At 45.2% G+C, this 22,429-nt stretch overlaps 1 protein-coding gene and 1 long non-coding RNA gene across 2 annotated transcripts; both read right to left on the bottom strand.

Moving 5' to 3' along the window:
• Positions 1 to 5,928: 5,928 nt before the first annotated feature.
• Positions 5,929 to 8,511, bottom strand: LOC112884133. The gene is made up of 3 exons (XR_003227038.1): positions 8,274 to 8,511; positions 6,391 to 8,193; positions 5,929 to 6,313 (listed from the first exon to the last, which is right to left on the bottom strand). It is a non-coding gene; the product is annotated as an uncharacterized LOC112884133 (long non-coding RNA).
• A 1,882-nt stretch (positions 8,512 to 10,393) lies between these two features.
• On the bottom strand, positions 10,394 to 15,209 carry LOC112887385 (protein trichome birefringence-like 28). Its single transcript, XM_025953540.1, has 6 exons — positions 14,763 to 15,209; positions 14,176 to 14,612; positions 12,034 to 12,205; positions 11,577 to 11,776; positions 11,270 to 11,431; positions 10,394 to 11,097 (listed from the first exon to the last, which is right to left on the bottom strand). Exons 1-6 carry the CDS (start codon positions 15,000 to 15,002, stop codon positions 10,710 to 10,712), a joined length of 1,599 nt encoding a protein of 532 aa, XP_025809325.1. The 5' UTR covers positions 15,003 to 15,209; the 3' UTR covers positions 10,394 to 10,709.
• Positions 15,210 to 22,429: the final 7,220 nt, after the last annotated feature.

The raw sequence follows: 22,429 nt of genomic DNA, 5'->3' as shown, positions 1-22,429 counted from the left end.
ATCTTCTATAATCAGGGACAATTTGGTCTACTTGCATAAAAACTGATAAGAGACATTGACGTGTCAACGGAAGACACTAACAGAATTGACGGGAATAAAACCTAGAGCTAGTGTCAAATAGGCAATTTTGAATTTTGAAGGGACAATGAAAAATTTAGTAACTTTAATAGTGTTGAATGGAGAATTTTCTCCTCTTACAATCCTACACCTACACTGTCCATTCAATCAAGGTGGCCTGTTACCAATATGTTTGTTGTTGTTATTGTTGTTTTCGAAAAAACTCTCACAGGGACTTACTTCCAAAGCCGTTCGGCTGCAGGCATAACCGCATAAGCAGCTGCAGCTGGGAAGAAGTAGAGTTCAAATATTTTTACTACGGTAGCTGCACCTGTCTTCGTTCAGCATGGTAGGCTGCGCTAGCTCTGTAGCTGCTGCGGCAGCTGCAGCTGCAGCCAGCTTTACCGAATGTTTCTAGACACTAGAGTAAAGTACAATTCAAAGAAAAATATTATCCAAAAAAATCTCTAGCGTTTTAGCAAGTTTTTTGAGGTACCTGCTTCAACAACGAACGACAAAAAGTTCCGCATGCTCGCAACCAATGCGCGTATAAGGATTTTTCATCTTTTCACTCAGCTTGAAAACAAGAAAACAAAAAGGAAAAATTTTAAAGGATTGGAAACAAATCGACCAAAAGTTTTGGAGGAAACCATCTAGCAAAATTGTTCTACATGATATTTTTTCGCAAACTAGTTTTCATAAAAGATCCAAAGAAGAATATAAAAAATTAAAGAATTGCTTGATAAAAATATTTAAAATGCCGATCTCTCGAGAATTTCAAATAAAGAACCTGATAGAAAAATTAGAGAGAGAGAGACCCTCGTATCACTAGGGCCACACTCCACGCTCAAACTCCACTACTACCCCCTTAATAGCAAGAGAAGGTGCCTTACAGCGGCAGACCTAGTATTTATCTAGAAAATATCATGTTTATCATATACAACAAAAATCAGATCACCTTTGTGTTTGTTTTGCTGATAAGCTCAGGTGACCACCAGGATCGTTGGCGGTGGATTCGCCAGTGGTGCCGTGGGGGTAGAAAGAGAGTGGTTCCATAAAGGGAATAGATTTGAGCTTATGAGCTTGGAGAGAGGATTGCCTCACTTTTTGTCCTTTTTTCCACCTTGTCACGCGTTATCTTCAAGCTTATACAAAACCATTCATTGCATTTGGAGTCATATATGTGGAGCATATGATTTGATAATCCATGCTATCCTGATTTGATAATCCATAACTATGTTGGTGATTTAAAGATTGATGTAAAATTGAAATAAGCGGTTGGAACTTTTTGTTTGTTTTAAAAATATTTTCTCTTATTGCCTTTTTATTTAAATACCGAATATCTAGATGAAATCTCTCGCATCCGATTTTTGGTAGAAACTCAACTTGATCTACCTAAAAAATGCACGTGGTAAAATGTGTGGAAAAAAGCTTGGAACAGCCGAGAGAGAGCGCACCCAAATCGTTCGAGGCTTCAACCCCTAGAAAAGCCCATTAAATAAACGGCCGAGCCCAGCCTAAACCCAAAATTTCGTCCGCCATCAGCTAGTGTTTCTTTCTTCCCCGCCGTGGCAAACCATTTTCGAAGCGCCCAGAGTGGGGAGGCGGGACAGGAGAGCTTTCACCTCACTCCGCGTCACACTCCGCACCGTGGCCCGCTTGCTCCACGTCTCATTCCCCTCGTCCTCCCCGCCGCCCCGGTCGTTGCCCGCGGGATCATGGCGCCGGCGATCGGTAGCGCCGATCTTAGTCTTTTACCCAATGTTATCCCAAACGCTAAACAATCGGTCACCTATCTTTAGCTCTTTATTCAAGCAAAATTCATGATCTTGCAAAATTTCATAAAAGTGGGTATTACCAAGGGTTCCTAGTGTTCAACAATTTTTCCAGCTCCCTATCTTTGTGTTTTCTAGTAACGTCAACTTTGATCATGAGTTTTGCCACATGCAACCTCCCCACTCTGCACTCTAATTTTTTAGAATTTTGATAAGTGTGTTTTTAGCTCCCTATGGTTTTGTGTTTTCCTTTACAATCAACTTTGATGATGAGTTTTGCCCGTTCACATGCAACCTTTCCCCTTTGCACTTATTATTTTAGAATTTTGGTAAGTATATAGAAAGTGCAGATGTTTAAACTGTGATGCGAGTTTGAGCCAATAAATCGCACAATCTGAAAAGGGCTAATTCTGTTGCAGCTTAAGAGCACTCGAGTTTGTGGACCTAGATATTGGCCTCAGGTGATAAAACTTACACTTGAAGGTATTTTACTTATCCTGAACATATCACATTTTTCTTCAGAAAAAAATTTCATTATATTCTTGTCATGACTTTCAAATAGACAAGCCATGGTGGAGATCTGGAGACAAGACAGATCCCTTCAACGGGGGTGTACTCTACATAAAGCGAAAAGTTGGATCATGCTCCTACTCTGATGATCCAATTGGCTGCCAGTCTTTGATTTCACGGGCAATGCATGAGGTTAATGTTTTGTTACACTTGTGCAGATGTGTTCCTTAATGCCCCTATTGAGGACTATAGGTGATAGCGACATGTAATTTTACTATTCTCTTGCATTGAACTTCAGGTTTGTGATATGCCATCTGCTAGATGCAGTAATCAACCAAACAGAACTAATCATAGCTCCCACAGAATTGATCAGCTTGTAAGCACTTATTCGGCCAATCCAAGCTTGATTCCTTTTGCAAAACTGTGTTCCGAGTCATGGAAGAACAGGCAAGTGAAGTTTTGTGTCCTCTTTCCTTATATTTGCAAAGAAGAGTGTTGCTTGGATAATCAGCACTACATGTATGCCATGTCATTTGGCCGGCTTATTTTTGTATTCTGTTCTAATATTTGTCTTCCAACTGCAGATGCAATGGCAATTTTCGAGAGTTCTGCTCTCAAGTGCTGTATGAATGTATGAGCAAAGATAGACCATCACTGTTACAGGTTTCTTACTGTAAACTTGCATATCATTTTTTGCTCAAATCTTATCAGCTAGCTTGTTTTAGTGACAGTTATTTCTCATCCAGGTATATATCAGTTTTTATACAGTAATTGAGTCAATGTGGGAGCATTTGAAGATTGGACATTTTCCTTTCTATGATTCTCTTTTCCTTCCCAACTTGAAGGTTCGTATGGAGCACTCTATGTACGGTTGACTTCTTGGTCTTTGTTGCCAGTTTGGGTTTGTTTCAATATCCATTCTAAAAACGTTGTTTCCGGCCAAATTGGTAGTTCGCCGCCCGAACCATCTGATTCTTCTTTTATTGTTTGGATGGGCATATTGCGTTTTCCCCTTTGGTCTTCTTTTTGAAGTTTCATCTTTCCTGTTTGTTGATAAAGTTTCACAGTGCAAATGCACTAGTAGCGCGGTGGTTTGTCACCAGGTAGTGGTACGAGCAGGATTCATCCAAGCTTGCACAATAAAAAAAATCCCTTCACTGTTCCTCCCCAAAAATTACTGGCAGGGCTATGGCCTATGGTAACGGTGCAGTCTTACCAGCTTTAGACTATCTCCAGCGATATCCTCTAAATTTTATTCCCTTTCCTTTTCCTCCATATCAACTCCATTCTCTGTACCAAACTTAACTGCAACAACATCCTCTATTTCCATCTTCTGTACCCTACAATCTCAATTTTCTATCATTTCTTCCAACTTCCCTTTCCCCAAGCCGCAACCGCCATGCCTCCCTCGCCCCTCTGCCGCCTCCGCCCGCCGCAGTCGCCCGCGCCCCTCCGCCCTCCGCCCTCCTCCCGCGCCCCTCTGCCGCCTCCGCCCGCGCCCCTCCGCCCGCGGCCCGCCGCCGCTCTTCCGCCCGCGCCCCGCCGCCCGCGCCCCTCCGCCCTCCGCCCCTCCTCCCGCGCCCCTCTGCCGCCTCCGCCCCCTCCGCCCCTCCTCCCGCGCCCTCCCGCACCCCTCCACCAGCGCCCCTCCGCCCGCGCCCCGCCGCCGCTCCTCCCGCGCCCCTCCGCCCGCGCCCCTCCGCCCCTCCTCCGCCCCTGCCGCGCCTGCCGCCCTCCTCCGCCCCTGCCGCGCCCGCCGCCCCTCCGCCGCCCCTGCCGCGCCCCGCCGCCCTCCGCCCCTCCTCCGCCCCTTCTGCGCCCCGCCGCCCCTCCACCCCTGCCGCGCCCACCGCCCCTCCTCCGCCCCTGCTCCGCCCCTGCCCCGCCGGCCGCGCCCCGCAGCACCGCCCCTGCCGCGCCCCTCCCGCGCCCCGCCACCCCGCGCGCAGGAGCCGCCTCGCTCGTCGTGCGCTACTCGGGATGGAGGACGCCGGTCGTGCCCGCCTCTGTGCGGGACGCAGAGCTCCTCCCTTATTTTACGGCACGCTATAGAGACCACCGTTGGAGAGTTACAGGAGCTACAGTGTCCTCTATAATAGAGAACAGAGCGGTTTACAGAATACCGCTGGAGATAGCCTTAGTGGTAGTGGCTGCCGGCCTAGATTACGGTGCTATCGGTGCAGCCCTATATGGTGAGGTCGGGGGCCAGTTTGGGTGGGGTTTTCTCTCAGTGCAAAGCTGTGATGGTGGTCTTTCCCTTGCTGGTCAATTTTTTTCAATAAAAGTTTCATAGTCAAAAAATGCCCAACTTTTGGTGATGTTCCTATGATTCTTCTTTCCAGCGTGCAGGTCGCTTTGGCCTACAACGAAACAATAGTTGATGGTAGAACCACAGATGGAGGAATTATTCAGTCCACGTTCTTGGAGTCGCTTATGAAGCATGTGGGAGACATCTTTGTAGAATTGCCTAACCTCAAGGACAACCTTCGCCGTTATTTGACCGCAGGCAGATGGCCTGATGCCCAAAATGATTTGGTGATCCTCTCTTGGTATCTCCAGTGGTACAGCATTCCACCTCCCCATGTTGTGGCTTCTGCAGTTGAGAAGGTTAGGCCCAGAGTCCCCGCCGGTGTATCTATGCTCCCTCTGCTTCGCCTCCTGCTGCCAACCACACACCTTGTGGGACTGATGGAGATCGAGAAGTTCCAGACCACCATGAAGGCCTAAAAGCCGATCGTTGCAAATGCAATCAACGCTGGGCCTTATGCAAGCAGGTTGTTGATTGCAAATAGCTAGTAATAGATCAGTATGAAGGTTAGTCAGCATTGTTAGTTCATCTGGTGAGGATGGGGGAAGTATGTAACCAACTACAGATTTTCTTAATTTAATGGGCTATAGTGAAGGGCAACTTTGTACAGCTTGTGTTAACTGAATTTTAGTATATTGTGTCTATGATTTGTTCTCAGCAATACTTTTCAAGAAAAGCTTACATTATAATTTTCATATTTTCAGTCTAAATTTATATAAAAGAAGAAGTTTGACCTCAAAATTTGAAGTTCGAAACTAAAGCAGTCCATAATCTTTAATGGATAATTTGTTTTGTGCCATTACAAATATCCAAATTCAGAGTTCTACCAATAAACTTCATCTATTTGAAATCGTGCCATTATAATTCTCAAATACATCATATCGGGCCATTTTCTATGGCTGCCAAGCTCTTGGGCCCATGTGTGTGCAAGCGGAGGTACTTCCGTATTGTCGCTTATGCCCCAGGCCATCGCGCATACAGCACAGTCACTGGGAACGTGGTATGGTGCCACGTTCCTCGTTTCGGGAACGTCGTTCCCGTACCGAGAACACGGGTATATTTTCGTCCCAATAGTGTTAGAATTACTCTTAAATAACGTACCACGTTCCACGTTCCTCTATCCATCGATCCGGGAACTTTTGTGACTGTGGCATAGAGACCCCGGCTCGGTCTCGCATCCGACCAGCCGGCCTCCATTACTCGCTCACCCTCCCTCTTCCCCTCTCTTCCCCCAAACCCTAGATCCCCAAAATCACCGGCGGTGAGAGGCGAAGGTCGTTACCGGCAATGGTGCTTTGTTGACTTGAGGACCCTTAACAACTGGTTCACAATACCAAACAACATCTGGTTCACAATGACCCTTAACACATCTGGTTCACAATGACCCTTAACACAACAAATTGACAACAAGTTCAACATCAAAAGCATAGACCATCAAAAGTATAGACTATCAACAACAGTATATAGAACATCAACTACAATGATGTTGTACTACATGCCCAACCAATCTTTCAAGCTTCTAACTGTTGTAGGAGGTGGAGCAGCTGCTGCATGCTTCTTCTTCTTAGGAAGTCTTCTTCTTCTTTGGAGTTTTATTCTTCTTAGGTGGCTTCTTCTTTGGTGTCTGTTTTTTTCTTCTTTTGTGGAGTATAAGTGCCTCTTTCTACAAAACATGAATTTATCAGGATTTAGGAGCAATGGAGCAATGTTCTAAAATTTTCAGCAAGTAGTTTACCATACCTCTTGCTCGGTGTTGCTGGATTAACATCTTTTGCTGGTTCTGCAAGCTAGCAAGTCTTGGAAAAGTGTCCATAGCCTTTGCATCTACTGCATCTAACCTTCCTTTTCGGTCCTTTCTCAAGAGCTCCTCTGATTTTTCTCTGGACTTTTGACCTACTTGCTGCTCTTTTCTGCAGTGATGGGCACACTTTGAAACCCAGATCAACTGCAGGCCATTGGAACCTATCTGGCATTGTTGTGACTCTTCACTCATATGCTGCCTTGAACTTAGAAACAGAGTAGTATTCATGTACAAATGCAGAAATCTCTACTCCTCTATTTGACGAGATCCAAGCCAGTGCATGATAACATGGTTTTCCAGTTACTTGCCAAACTCTGCAAGAGCATTTATGATTCTTTAGGTCAACTCAGTGCCTTCTAGTGTTGTTGTAGGCATCCACTAGAGTAACCTCTGCACAGTCATCATCACTTCTTGCAACCTTGAGAATCCTGAGGTTGCTGCTTACTTGATTCAGCTCCTTTAGCACATTTGGCAGTATCCCTTCTGCCATCTTACTTGCTATCTGCTTTCTAAGGTACCTCTTCGCCATTATGAGCTCTCTTAACCCATCAACTAACTCACGAAGCAACAAGCCCTTCAAGTGCCTAATCTGGCTATTAAAACTTTCTGAGATATTATTTTTCAGGTAATCACATTTGCTTTCTTCTGAAAACCCACATCTGTACCACAGCCAGTTGTGATGTTGTTCAAGGTACTGCAGCCTGCTCTGTGGGTACCACAACCAGTTGTGATGTTGTTCAAGGTACTGCATCCTGCTCTGCTTCAGTGAACACAACACTGACAGCAGTTTCCAAACCTTTGCATGCATCCGTTGATATGACCAAACCAGGTGGGGAGCCATAGCTCTTTTTAACTGCTGCATGAACCACACCCAGTTTTCTTCTGTCTCTGAGTAAAAAATCCCATAGGCAACATAGTACAACTAATTGTGTCCATCTACTGAAGTGGCACTAGCCAACTGGCCAGTGTACTTGTCTTTCAAACTAGAAGCATCAACTCCTCTGTATGGTCTACAGCTAGCCAAAAATCCATCTATACGGGGTTTCAATGAAGCACATGAAGCTCCTCTAGATCTGCATCATTGACCTCTACCTCTGGATTAGGAAATGGAGGACTCTCATTGTCAGCTAGTTGTGTGGGTTGTGTAGGAGGTGGAGCAGGAGGTGTTGGCATGTAAATGTGTTCATCATCAACACCAACATACCCCTCTTCATTGTCAAATGGGTCAGGCATTGAAGCATCTGCCTCTTTAGCTGTAGGGGCATGAGATGCAGACACTCCAGCACATTCATACTCTGTGCAAGCTGTGTTAGGTCCAGGATGTCTGCTAGTTGTGTTAGGATTAGGCGCTGAACTAGTGGGTACAACAGGAGGTGCATCATCAAGTGGAGGTAACACATACAAAGGTGTTAGATCATCAAGCTCTTGTTCTATTTGGCTTTCCACTACTACTTTGTCAAAGATTCCTACCATTATCGCACATGTCATCTCGAACTTGTACATTTCAAACATGTCAATTATCTGAATCTCATTATTTAATCTGACATCTTCTCCCATTCTCTTATCAAAGAACCACACAGTGGCAGACTGGTTACTGCCCCAATTCACCTCTTTCATTAAACTTGACATCAGCAAATTTAGAGAAAATGAGCCTATCTTCATTTCCCACCGCATCACCGTGCCTTTCGTGAAAGTTTTCCTACCATTCGAGTCTGTCATCACAAATCATTGGACCTTAATCTCTGCGCGAACAACTCGTTTACCAACATAGTAGAATCGCACAAAGAAAAGCTAAGCAAGTCAAAGATAGCAAAATCCTTACGCGAATCGAATGAATCCTATGCCAAGAACTTTCATTCGCAACCACATGCATTCAGATACATGGATCCATAATGCATACTTCTCGTTGCCGTCGTCCGTCTCTACTGGATGTCGTGAACCTAGGGTTCCACAGCATGCGGCGTCGTAGTCCTCAAGTCAACGAAGCACCATCGCTGGTGACGACCTCCGCCTCTCACCGCCGCCGGCCGATTTTGGGGATATAGGGTTCAGGGGAAGAGGGAGGGTGAGCGAGTAATGGAGGCCGGCTGGTCGGGTGTGAGACCGAGCCGGACCTGTATGCGCAACGGCCGGGGGCATAAGCGGCAATACGAAAGTACCTCCGCCTGCACATGGGCCCAAGAGCTTGGCGGCTGTAGAAAATAGCCCGATACGATGTATTCGAGAATTGTAATGTCACGATTCCAAATACGTGAAGTTTAATGGTAGAACTCCGAACTTGGATATTTATAATGGTACGAAACAAATTAACCCATCTTTAATTCAGTTCCACTTTAGATTCACAACATAAAAACTAAAATTTGGATTCTACCTATGTTTGGGGATGTAGAACCATGGAGGAACAAGAGAACTGCCCGAATGCGGTATTCATAGGAGTTGGCACTGCCTGGAATGCGCATCAAGTGGAGCTGTTCTTTTTCTTTTTTGACGGGAATCAAGTGGAGTTGTTGCAGACGTAAATTAGCACATTTGATATTGAATGGTCTTCAAAGCACATTTTTAACCGCTTATTCTGTTATATATTTGTAAGATAACAAACGCAAAATTTACCACATGACACCGCACTTTGTCGGAATTTGTCAATAGTTCGCACTAAGTTTTGAGTTAGAATTTGGCAATTCACAGAAACCTTAAATAACTGTAGATCTTTGCTAGAGAACACTGCAAATATTAGCATATTATTAGTTTCTTGGTGGGAGAGAATTTTAAAAATTGTAACCCTGCCGTTGTCATACAACCCTTAATACATAGAAACATTAAGTCTTCTAATATACTGCTCGAGATATTAACTGTGAAACTGTTAGACTTTGGAGCTTCAAGGTATATCCCAGTTGATCAATCTGGGGTGGATACAATTTTGAAAGAAACATTGGTGTAGTTGGACCCTATGTACCATAGTGCAGGATATTTGACCGAGAAAAGTGATGTCTACAGTCTCAGTGTGCTCCCGGTAGAATTGCTTACTAGAAAGAAGCCTGTTTCCTATAGGTCAGCGCATGGATATAGTCTTGCAAAACATTTTTTTACTCTAATCTTAGAAGGCAAACTAACATTGGATCCACAAGTGGCCAAGGAAGGTGATGGGGAAGTTGTTGACGTCGCCCCATTGGCTGCGATATGTGTGAAGCTGAACGGTGAGGATCAACCGGAGATGAGTTGAAAATGGCGCTGCTTGAAGGTATTCATGCTTCTAGCCGATTTTAAAGGTTCGATTTTGGAAAACTAAGGATTGTGGATTCTGAGAGTTTTAGATTTCTTAAAATCGAGCCTTCAAAATCAGCCAGAAGCTGAAATAAACAGGGCTTTATATCATCGAACCTATACCATCAATCGGCAGCGTGTGGTTGGGCCGGCCCAGCTTGTAACCTGACACAGACGTAGTCCAAGTTTGTTTTTGTTTTTGGTGGTGTGAATAGCGGAATAGGTAAATTTGATAGATCATCACAAACCTGACACAAAAAAATAAGGCTCGCCTAGATCTGGAGTGCCCGTGATCTCTGTTTTTGTTTGGCGATCTCTGATAGCAGGTGGATAAAACTCTTGCGTCTGCGCCCTCTGTACCTGAATTGATTGATTGCTAATAATTCCCTCGGTCACTGAACCATCCGTGCTGCTCCCCGCTCTTCTTGTCCATCGTTTTGACCGCTATTCTCTTGCTAGCTGTTGCTACTTTTAGTGAAGCATTGTTTGTGATGTGGTTGATAGCCACTCAGATCATCGGGAATGCGTTTGCTAAAGTTCTCTAAACATTACAGAACTTTAGTTTGTAGGCAAACGCAACGCCATCACTTGCTTTTAGTTTGTAGGCTTATCCTATTGATTTTTGTCATCGCTAGTTATGATACCAAAAGATGAAAATTCTCAAAAGCAGATTCCGGTAAATTCTGTAAAAATTTACTGCACGGATATGGACAATTTCATGAAGGAATCAGGTAAAATTATGTACACGTGCCAGGTGGAACACGAGAAGCGCAAAAGCATTTCCCCTCAACCAACCACATTCAGACAAGCGAGAACGCTCCTCAGATGATCGTGCCACGTGCTCGCTCGCTAACTGTGATCTTACCTTCCAACAAATGCTTAGGTGAACCAACAGCATAGACCTCTAGACCTAGAAAAAATATAACTTATGGCCTCGATCACAATTCTTTTCCTCGCTAAAATGAGCTACCAGATTTCCGGCGGTGCAACATTTCTGTCATCTGTGAGGTTGCTCCCCGGGCATCTGCTGCGGCGGCAGGGTCGACACAATGTGGCCATAAACGAACTCATTCCATGTGTCCGGCACGCCGGGGAGGCACCAGTGGATGCAGTCTGCGAACTTCCTCGGGTTCGCCTTCTGCTCCGCCACCAGTAGCTTCCCCTGACGCAGGGTGTGCACGGAGGTGTGGGCATCCTTGCGGATCTCCGACAGTGCAGTTATATTGATGAAGTGCACTGGAACCTTCTTCATTGACCTCGTCACCCGCTGTGCGATCGCAAAGAGATCCCAGTCCGTGCCCACCTCCAGTTTTTTCGTGTAATTGATTGCTGGCTGTGTCTCGGAGAAGCATTTTATGGCATTAGGGCTGCCCCAACCTTCACTCCTGCACCAAGACAATGAATGTGTCATCAGTGCTCAGACCCAGCATCCTCAGAGTAGTACATTTGTGCAACAATAATGGCAGAAGGCTACACTAAAACAGCATCACAGCAACATGCAGTTTGAAATGAACAGGAATGTTGGCAGAAATTTTGAATCAAGATATGGATACTTACTGCATATGTACTGGTGACACGCTCATGAATAAGACCGTTGTTCTCTTGGGATCTAAGTGCGCTTCTACCCATCTAGACCATGTCTTGAGGACCTTCCTGTATGCATCGACACGTTCTATTTCATTATACTTAACATGTTTTCTTGAAAAAGATCCGCCGTGCCTGTAGTCAAAGTAGATTGTGTAAGCATTGGCAAATGGCAAGCATATCCAGAACATAAAGATTTTCTATATCACTACTAAGGTTGGTATGTTGGTCAGACTTCGTTGTTCACAAGGATCGAAGGATTAATGTCTACAGTACTTACACTGTTTTCATCTGCGGTGTGTTCATCCACCAAATGTAAGTATTGAAGATCAAGTAGTCCACCCCTTCCCAGTTTGCTGCATGCTTCGCAATCGATGTTGGCTTGATCATGCGGTCACTGATGCTATGAATGTCTGGATCGTCTGAGTTTGACTCAACTAGGAAAGGAGCCCAGTAGAACTCAACTGTCGCATTGTATTCCTGAAACATCCCAAGTAAATTATTCGTACCAGGATTAACGATAAGATTCACAAGCGAAGATATAGGAAAAAACACTCAGCATAAACATAATTTGAACATTTTTATCCTTTTTCTTAATTATTGAGGCTGGTAGCGCAATTCACTAATACAAATACCATTTTCTAACAGCTAGATCTTCAATGGTGATATAATCTCTAATGGATTTTGAAGTGGTCAGTATCCACTAGTTTATGTGCATATGTTAAGTATGTAAGTACCTGAAGACGGAAAACATTCAGAGAACCATTCTTGACAAGTGACTTTTTGTCCCATGGAGCCTCTGCCTGGACCAGGCACACCATGGACTCCCACTGGTTTCGATTCAGAGAATCCCCCACAAACATCAGCCTTTTGTTCCTTAGCTTCTCCAGAAGCAACTTAGCATCAAATCTGTAACAAAGTCGCCAAAACACCCCATCAGTTTCATAACAAGATATGCATTTGACAAGACTTTTCAAGTGAGTTTTGCAACACTTTGGTTGAGCCACAATCTATTTATGATTTTTCATCAGCATCTTTTCTACAGTTTAACATCCACTAGATTTATGATGATAATTGCATTTTCCAAGCCAGGAAGGCCCACATCAAAAATATGCCACAGTTCATATACATGAGTTATGTACAGTATAACTTCTCTCCATCTTGAAATATACTGTCATGGTCCCATGGTGGGACATTGAACATGCAACAAAAAACTCACTTGTCATAGAATAGACAACACTGCACATGCAACAAAACTCACTTGTCATAGAAAAATACAACAGATATGAAAGTAGAAACTCTACAATCATTCAATTAGATACACAAAAGGTTTCTCTGGTTTCAGTAGGATTTGTAAACTGTGAATTTCAGGAAGTAGTTAAGGCACCAGCTGCTTCCAGATTCACTGTGGCTACTAATCCATGTGTCTAACTGTAAAGTACAACTTTCAGATAAATTTCCTCTGTTTTGAAGGTTTGTCATGCAACATGTAACAGCGGTACATATTGCATCAAAGAGCATGCGCTACATATTTACCGAATGCATTACCTAGATATATGAAGTAAATAATACTGTAAGTGAGCCAACAGCTTGTAGCTGCATGCATTTGAAAAAAAAACTAACATTTAGTAAACTGTGATGTGAGTGTAACTACTTGTACTTGGTACCAATAATGAGCCCAACCAATCTGAAAGGTTCTGGAGTATGCAAACAGTGTTGCTCAATTATTTGTTTAGCTCGTGTTTTAGCTGCTGTTTTTTATGAAGTAGTCCATTCACCAATTTACCAACAAAACTTAGAACTGCAAATAATTGTTAGTAGTTGGCTAGAACTAGAAGTAGATGCCATGTCATGCAACAACTCCCACTTTCTTTTTGAGATTCCAAGCCTGTTACTTCCCCACTCAACAACTTTCTCCAACAAACAAAACTTCTCTATCAGCCAATAAATTGCTTAATCTATTAAAAGAAAGACCATAGCTGATATGAACGCGGTCTCTTTTTCTCATCAATTATAGCACCTAACAGATTAAAGTACACCAATATACAAATCTTAGTTGCCAAGAAACACAGATAATGAGTACAGGCTTCAACAGATCAACTTCACCAAACGTACTCTGCAGTCTTAATGCAGAGCAACCCCGCACAGCCACTTGCCTTGATGAAACTTCTGAGGCTACTAACAACAAGGACAGAGCTATGCAAAAACTAAGCGTGATCTCTGGAACACATCGACAACCATTGCTAACTACAAAATGCTGGCAATGCTGGAACAAAGCATACTGTGAAAACAAAGCAACCCTGTGAAATGCTGGCAAAGCTGGAACTGCGTCGTTGTATTTTCGTCTGGGCTAACTAGTTGTAGTCACTACAAGCATGACAAGTTGGGCAATGGGCAGTATTTTGTAGTTAGCAATGATCCCAAACATGGAATCCAACAAGATGAGGTTGCTACAATACACCTGTACTCCTCGCGCAATTGCGCATCCGCCAGACAAGTTGTGGTATCACCACGTCCACACAGAGCGCACAAGAAAAATAAGACCAAAAGACCCCTGCAACCCCTCAGATGCAGACACGGATCCGCTCAACTGACGCCGGCTCTCGAACAAAAAAGAAAGCGCGAAGTGATCTGGCCGCACGCAGCCGCCCATGAGGAGCACGCGTCCACCCCCGCTTTCCAGTCCGCGAACGAAAGCGCGCACGCACCTAACCAACCACTGAACTACGCTCGCAGGGCCGTATGCACGTACACGTATACGTATAGAGATACACGTATACGGTAGCTGTAGAAAGGGGAAAAGAGAAAGGGGAGGAAATGCAGTGGCACTGTGGCAGGCAAGCAAGGAAGCAAGGGTGGAGGCGGCGGCCGCCACGTACCTGGGGAGGTCGCAGCCGTCGGGCTGCCAGCGCCACTTCTGGTAGTCGTCGTCGCGGCGGCCGTTGCGCATGCAGGTGACCTGCTCCGTGAGGAAGCCGCAGCCAGACTCCTTGTAGAGCGGCGCGCGGGCCTCGTCGTACACCCAGCGGCCCCTGTAGAGGTCGCACGCCCCCTCCTGCCGCGCCACCCCCGCGCCGCCGCCGTCGTGCACCGCTCCTCCCCCTTGCACCACCTCCTCGATCAGCGGCGCGTCCTGCAGCGAGCTCCCCGCCGTCGCTCCGGGCTTAGCCACCGCCTCCGCCTCGGTATCCGCCTTCTCCGCCTGCTGCTGGTGCGGGGGCGGGTCGGGCCGATCCGTGCCCTCCACAGGCGCCGACTCCACCCCCTTCGCCGGCGGCGCGCGCGCGGTTTCCTCCTCCACGGCCGGCGCCTCCTCCTGCACGCAGGAACAAAAACCAGCTTCCTCAAAAAAAGGAAGAAAAACCAGAACCAGGTAGGTCCAGCTTAGAGCCGCCAGCAACCGACCGAACCGACCGACCGACCGGGAGAAGGTAAGCAGCAAGGAGCAGGAGCAGTGGGCGCTCACCCTCGCGGCGCTGGCGCTGGAGACGGCGGCTGCGGCGGCGCCGTCGTCGGAGGCGAGCTTGGCGTACGCCCTCGGTCCGGCGCCGTGCCTCCGCAGCGAGGCGGCGATGTGCGCGCTGTCGTAGAGGACGGAGACCCCCAGCAGCGCGGCAAGCGCGAAGACCGCGGCCACCTGCGCGCGCCTGCTGGGCACCCCGACCGCGAGCGGCCCCGCCCCGCCCTTCCGCCGCGGGATCCGCATCGCCGCCGGGCCGGACCGAATCGGGCGAGCACGGGGCTGGTGGGGGATTGGCGAGGATTCCGCGAGCGCGGCCTCCTTTTTTTTCCCCGGCCCGGTGGTCCGTTTGATTCGCCTCCTCCGCGGCGGGCAGGCAAGCTTTCCTTCGCTCCGCTCGGTTTCCTCGACGTTTATTTATGAGGCCGGGCACGCTCTTCAAGAGGGGGAGGGGAGCGGAGGACGAGCGGGGTGGTGGGGCCCGCGTAGGTCAGGAAGTGAGGAGAGAGAGGAATGCGTGGAGGGGGCTCGGCCCGCTTTTGGCTGGCTGGGTGTCGTGTGAGCTGAGCTCGAAGTGGGCCCGGGATGGATAAAAAAAAGGTTAGGGGTAGGGTCAATTATGGCCCAAGGCGCACGGTAATTACGCGATCCTTCGCTTGCTGCCATGCAGATGGTCTGGGTAACGGTCAAAAGTGGCGCACTGCCCCACGCGACCGAGACGGCTCTCGCTTTGTGTTTGTTTGGAGCACCGCAGCGTCACGAAAAGAATATTTGGAAAAAATCCTGAATACAGTATAGCTCGAGTTGGACAGGAAAGGACGTGTTTTAATCTAGGTTATCCTAGTTAGTAATGAGATTTGTCAACAAATTTATATTTCCATCCTAAATTATATGGTTTTGGTTTTTATAGATGTATAGATTTTGCTATGCTACTATACATAGCGTATATCTCGATGCATATAAAAAAACTATATATCTAGAAAAGTTAAGATGATTAATAATTTAGAATGAAAATAGGTTAATATATAATTTAGAATGGCTATTTTTTTTAGATGGTTTAGAATAGATAGTGAAAAAAGCGTATAATAAGTATTTCTATTTGTACATTAGGATTTACGGTCCGTTTGGATCCTTCGAGGTTCGAGCTAATCTATTAGTTGGCTAGGTCGAATTAGCTAGGTTAGACTAGTTAGCTAGTTACTATCCAGCTCTCTAGAAGGGCTTTAGTTGGGATTAGATAGCTCCGTTTGGATCCATCCAAATAAAGATTAGTTACCTACGAATTAGCTAGTACATCCAAACAAACCTTTAGTTGATCGCAAAATTACCTAGCAAGTTATTAATGAGGTTTTTCAAACAATTAGACCATAGGGTGCAGGCTCCTAATATACTCAGAATACCTTGTAATTGTAGATACGTATGATCTCTTGTATTTGTGGGCGGAGGAATTAACTATGTATAAAATGGTTCTTTTCATTTAGGTCGTAAACCATTTTCTATAGGGCAGTCAGGCAAAGTCTTTGTCCTTATATTGGTCTAACCTCTGCGGTTCAAGGTAGTGAATAGCAAGGTAAGGCATTATAGTGTCTAAATAATGTCACGTGTGCCAAAATGGTACACAAATACATTGGTATCTTTGTCAATTTGCTGGCCGATTGGGGCTTTCCGCGCACTAAAGACAAGTCTTGTGGCCACATATGCAAGGAAAAAAAACCCTTAGCCATCTTCTGCTCCGCCTAGACTCAAACAGTTACCGTATTCTTCTCTTTAAATTGAAAATGGGAAGTACTTTGAACTCATTTTCTGACTACTCTTACTATACATATAATACTTCCACCATTCTTTTTTTGACAGACATGCATACTCTAACTATACACGTTATCATATATAATTAATCACGTCATCATGCACTCAAGTTAAAGGAAACAATTTTCCACGAGGACTCTTCAGTATTGGCAACATCATATGCATACATTAATTTTTCTTTCTAAAAGCAAAATAGCTGTTTTCATCCCTCAATTATCATCTGAGAGTCAGATTCGTCCTCAACTTTAAATTGGATAAATTTAGTCCTCAAACTTTTATTGTCGGGTCAATTTCGTCCCTCGTCCTAGGTAGCTATCCATGTTGGCATGCCACATCATTCTAGGAATGTTTTACGCGAAGTCATAAATATCAAAATATCCGATATACCTCTTATTTGCATCCCCTCTTTCCTTCATCTATTGTTGAGACCACCACAAACCCTTTATTTTCTCTTAAAACATAGTTTGCTCTCCAATTTACTTAATGTTAGAGTGACCTTGAAATAGATGGAAGAGATATATATATATGATATTTGCTAGTGATGAGTAGTGAAAAATATGTCTAGGATAATGCGGCATGCTAACATGGATGACAAACAGCACGAGGGACGAGATTAACCTGAAAATAGAAATTGAAGGACTAAATTGATCTAACTGAAAGTTAAGAGACGGACTTGATCTTAGGATAATAGTTGATGGATAAATATACCTATTTTGCCTTTTCCTAAATGAGTTACTTCTCCACGAGTCAAAACAGCGGTATCCGTACCACAATAGACAACTCAAATAAGACTATTAAAAGATAAAATGTTAATATTAGAAATAGATCTATCAAAAGAATGGATAGAGCACAATGTAAAACTGATGCTAATTTTACTTAATATTTATGGGCCGCATGTACGATGCTACACCGTCTCGCAAAAAAAGAAAAAAAATGCACCAATGCTAGTGGATCTGAACCTTAAATATTCCCCAGCATGTTGTTTGCATCTGCTTAGAGCAAGATTAATAATACAGCCGGTCATCTTTGCAGCCTATCTCTCAGCTCATTCGTACAATAGTTAGCTCTTCATCATTAATATATGGTCCACTTATCTCTATCATAAAGTTTCTTGGTTCTTATGTCGAAACCGGCTGTAAGCTTAGGCTCATGTTTGGTTCCTCTAAGAACTAAAGTTAAATTTAATCTAGGGACTAAACTTAAGTCCCACCTTGTTCGGTTGTAAGGACTAAAGTCATTTAATATGGTTGTGCAAAGACTTTTATACCCCTGATTATTTAATATGGTGAGAGAGGGAGTTGGGCAGCAATAAATAAAGGGTACCCTATCAAAAGCATCTTTTAGCTCCCATAAGTTACAACTTAAGACTTATGGACTTATGGACCTTTAGCCCCAATAAATCACCATATTTTACACTTTAAGGATTTATTGGAACTAAACTTAGATCGCCAAATATAAGCAAGTGCAAACCAAATAGACCCTTACAATACTGGCGGAGGCATGGGCCAGCAGGGGCCATGGCCCCCCTCAACCATGCAGCAAAACTTTTTTTACCTCTATTTGAAAAAGAGGTAAATCATCCAATATAGTTATTGTCTTGATCGGTGTAGGAGCTTATACAAGTTACATAGCATGATTAAACTTGTAACTGACCCTAGCAAAATTAGGATCTACATCACATTTACGTGTACAATAGACAAGCTAATGCTTGTCACTAACATTGATGCAGGTTGTAGTGATAATACGGATGGACCAAAACAATTACTTTTTTTACATGGGCCTCACCATGGATATATAAGGGCTTGCCTTCCCTTCCCTTTCGTTCAAGAAAACACACGATCACAATGACTAATATGATCATAGTTCGTCTTGTCGCTTTTTCTTGCTGCCCTCGGTATCCCCAAATCCCTAACCGTACTGCACGATGCCTTGATGGCTCGATGCACACAACAAACGACACACTATCAAGACTTCACTTTGCTCCTGTCATCGGCCTCCAGGCGTGCTTTGCCGCTCTGGATGCTGGATACCTAAGGTTGGACGCGGCCTCCAACTCCAATCCTTCACAACCCCTCGTCATGTAAGCTGTAGCCAGCTAGTGAGCAATGCCTAACATTGCTAGTCTATGGCTTGTTTCTATTTTTTCTTATTAATTTACTTTACTTTGGTGTTATTATATAGCCAATACTTAGTGCATGCATAACTTATGAATAGTGAATGTTTTGTAAAACATATATATTGGATTCTCATTTGTTAACATCCAATTATATCGATATGTCGGCTCGCCCCCCCCCCCCCAAAAAAAATTCCTAGCTCCGCCCCTATCCGCTTCTCCTCTCTTGTCTCCTCCACCTCACCATTCATCCTACTTACAGCTTGTTATAATACTTGCTCTTAGCTGAACTATTTAGAACAAGTATTATGGCAGACTAAATGCTGATGTGGAGGAGAGAGAGGAGAAACGGGCTGTAAGCTTACAGCCGGTTTCGACACAAGAATCAAGAAACTTTGTGAGAGAGATAAGTAGGTCATATATTACGCAAAAAATATGGGCCCTGTGCTAAACTATACTTTAGGCCCCAATCCAACAAACATTTTTATGCTTTAAATCATTGTATAGCCAACTTGGGATACTTATTATATATGTTGCTTGAATACATTTCTAGAATCGACTCAGATGCCCTCATCTTTTTTTCTGTTAATGCTTTCATAACCAGAGTCATATTTTCTATTTTAACGTTTAGAAGACATGATTTAGAATAAGCATGCACAAATAGAGGAAAAATAGAATTAGCGGGGCCACAAATTCAAGAAGAACATTGCAAGCACATGCATGTTTATATTTATGATTATGAGTACCTCGATCCGACTAGAAGTGGTTTCAAATGATCTAGCAGAGCCAATAGATCCCAATTGATTAATTAGATGCTAAGATTAAGGTGTAAGGACAAACGTGATAGAGGAGAAGAAAATGAGATATAAATATGCGATTAGGATTTGGGGATGATTCATGGTCCAACGGGATTTTACTTGGGGCAAACTGCTGATTAATTAGTGATAGGAGAATGAGAATCAGACGTACAACTATTATGAGATGATTTATATGTGGCAAGGAAGAAGTGGAAGAGGTTTAACGGATCTGATTGTACGAGTAGGCTGAGAAATAGACTGCAAACATCCTTACATTGAGTAATCCGGTATTATTAACTTTGCTGAATGAAGACGCGTGAAACGAGGCGTATTTTTGGAACGCACACGTGGGCTACGCATGCCCTGGTGCGAACTACCAAATGATTTCGTATTCGGAATTGACCCAGCCGACAGAAAAATCTGGCGCCCAGTCGCCTTCTATTTCGTCTCTCTCTCGCTGGGTTTACCTGGGCTGGACGGTTCCTGATTCTTACCCAGAGGCATGGAGATCTGTGCTCGACGTGCCGTCGCACTCACCAGTCGCCACCCACCATGCATTTTAACCGGTGGTACACAGGCGTCACGCGGCCGCGGTCCCTCTCCTCTGGCCATGTGGGGGACACCTTTGCGGGCTCTTCTTGGCGAAGTGTGGACAGTTGCATGGAGAAGCAGAGGGAGGAATGGCCGGCCGGTTCAGCGTGCAAAACCCCTACTGTTTTCCTCTGCCCTCGAGTGGTGAAGCACGAAGTAATGGTAGGGCTGGATGCTGCAGGTATCTGAGCGGACTGCTCCCCAATCGAGCTCCGCCACATTCGGTCAGTGAATTTCAGTAATGCAGTTGCCTAACATCCTGAGGTCCTGTTTCAATTCTTCCCGGCTAATGATTAGCTACCTAATTAATAATGGTTTATATTAGCTATCTTTGTTAGCCATTAGCTTAATGTGTTTGAATCCATCAGCTAATTGTAAATTATTAACATGGATGAGCCATACTGCCCTTCCTTTTTCTTGGCGCCACTGGTGCAGTTAGGGAAATTTGATAGAAGGACTGAGAATAATAAGATCTTTTAACACTTTAGCTGCGATTAGCTGGATTTAACCAGCTAATAGGATTACATAGTTTTAATTAGCTGGAGGATCGATAGCTACTCCATTAGCTGACCTAGTTGGATCTCTAACAGCTAAATTTAGCTAGCTATCCAAACATGATCTAAGGTGGGGTTCAGTTGAATTTCATTTTTCAGACTGAAGACCCTGCAGCCAGCTTTACTGAAAGTTTAATAAGGTACCTGGGATACCAGTTTTACACAACGCAGAGTGGGAAACACCACTCTAACACAGCTAATCGCTTTAGAACGACTATTGCCCCCCCCCGCGCCCCCCCCCCCGGGGGGGGGGCTGCTCGGACACCTGAAACGGCTTCTCTCCCTTGCTCAGTACCTCTTCCACCGCTGCATGAATGAAATGACACAAAAAATACATACCTCGGGTGAGGGAATGATAACATTATTAAAACCGAAATTATTTCTGATTATTAAAACCTCGGATGTTTTCTTGAAAACTTTTGACGCTGGTAGGAACAATCACCCAACCGAAAACGTCTCTGCTCAAACTCCAGAGAAAGCGAGCCATAGCACACCAAAAAGATTTTACACTCAAGCGGGCCTGACCAATTTCGTTTTCGTAGCTGCTCCGCGGACTTATTTTGTCATTGCATACTTGCCAAAAAGAACACACACACACTGATTTTCAATGGGAGATTGGCATCCCAGATGCCCATCAATTGACAGTTGATTTTCATCTTGTAGGCTCAAGGATCTAGTTAATTCTTTAAGCTTCATCCCAGTGCTCAATGGAAATGGCTAGCGGAAGCTTCAAATTTCCCGGACCGAGGTGGAGAGGCATCTCTCCCTGTCGACGTATAATTTCCTCGGTCGCCAAAAAAGGTTAAAAGCAAACGTACCGATCCGCCGATCCCACGAGAAAAATCGCTCCAATCATCAATCGAGCGCGGCGGCACACAACACAACGAGGTCCGGGTCCAGCCAGCGACTTTCGCCGCCGATGAACAGTACTGGTACTATGCAGGCAGCGCTGGTGGTGTGGTAGGGTAGGGCCGTATGCTCGCTGTCTGCCGATCCACGGCAGAATGCTCCCCGATCCATCTCCACCGCTCCATTCAATTCCTTCGCCGAATCACCGTGCCTGTGCCGCGTGTGCCTCTGCTATTCCTAGGTCACGCGCACGAAGGCAGGGGCCCCACCAACTCTGTCTTCGCAATGTGCTGCACTGCTACTGTCACCAGCAGCCACCCAGAGGCTGCACGTACGCCGGCGAATGGCTGCGCGAGCACATGCGCGCTCGCCCGGCCCAACGTGTCTCTCGCGTGCACGTAGCTGACGTGAAGGCGCCGAGGCGGCCGAGGGACGGACGGGAGGGATGGAATGGAAGATGCATGGAGGCATGGGGCAGTCGAGGAGAGCAGCCAGCGATGGCAGGCTAGCAGCAGGTGCTTTCGTCCTGCTGGCTGCTGCTACCAACCGCGAACAGAATTCCATTTTTTTTTCCATGTAAACATGTGTATACCTCGAGCACATGGCCAAATCGCGTCGACGAGGCGAAGCTCAGGCTCAGGTAGGTGCCGGGGTTTGACGAATCTCTCCCTCTCTTTTTGCCCCTGGACGACGATAGTTTATAAAAAATAAATTAATTGCCAACGAACTAAAGCGAGGGGAGGAAAAGGATCCGCGACCGAACCTTTCGTTGGGCCCGGCCGCCGGGGACGCGCCCCCAACCCCAACCATATTCTGGTTTCCACTGGCTCTGTTCGTCCACTGTGCGACCAGAGCTCACCAGACGACCACTTGAATTCTCCCCCTCTTTTTCTTAAAAAAAGAGCTTTAATGATTTCCTTTTGCTTTTCTCTTTCTGTTTACGAAGACTGGAAGGCTCCTCCC

This window comes from Panicum hallii, chromosome 3, assembly GCF_002211085.1.
Source record: "Panicum hallii strain FIL2 chromosome 3, PHallii_v3.1, whole genome shotgun sequence".
Taxonomy (NCBI): Eukaryota; Viridiplantae; Streptophyta; class Magnoliopsida; order Poales; family Poaceae; genus Panicum; species Panicum hallii.
Note: the sequence above shows the minus strand (reverse complement) of the source record. Positions and strands in the feature narration are given on the sequence as shown.

Excerpts from the sequence above, each read along its gene's own strand:
- LOC112887385 (XM_025953540.1), bottom strand. The coding sequence starts at position 15,002 with ATGCGGATCCCGCGGCGGAAGGGCGGGGCGGGGCCGCTCGCGGTCGGG. Across the intron at positions 11,432-11,576 it reads ACACCGCAGATGAAAACAGT|GCACGGCGGATCTTTTTCAA; the intron begins GTAAGTACTGTA and ends CTTTGACTACAG. Across the intron at positions 11,098-11,269 it reads GTGTCACCAGTACATATGCA|GAGTGAAGGTTGGGGCAGCC; the intron begins GTAAGTATCCAT and ends GTCTTGGTGCAG.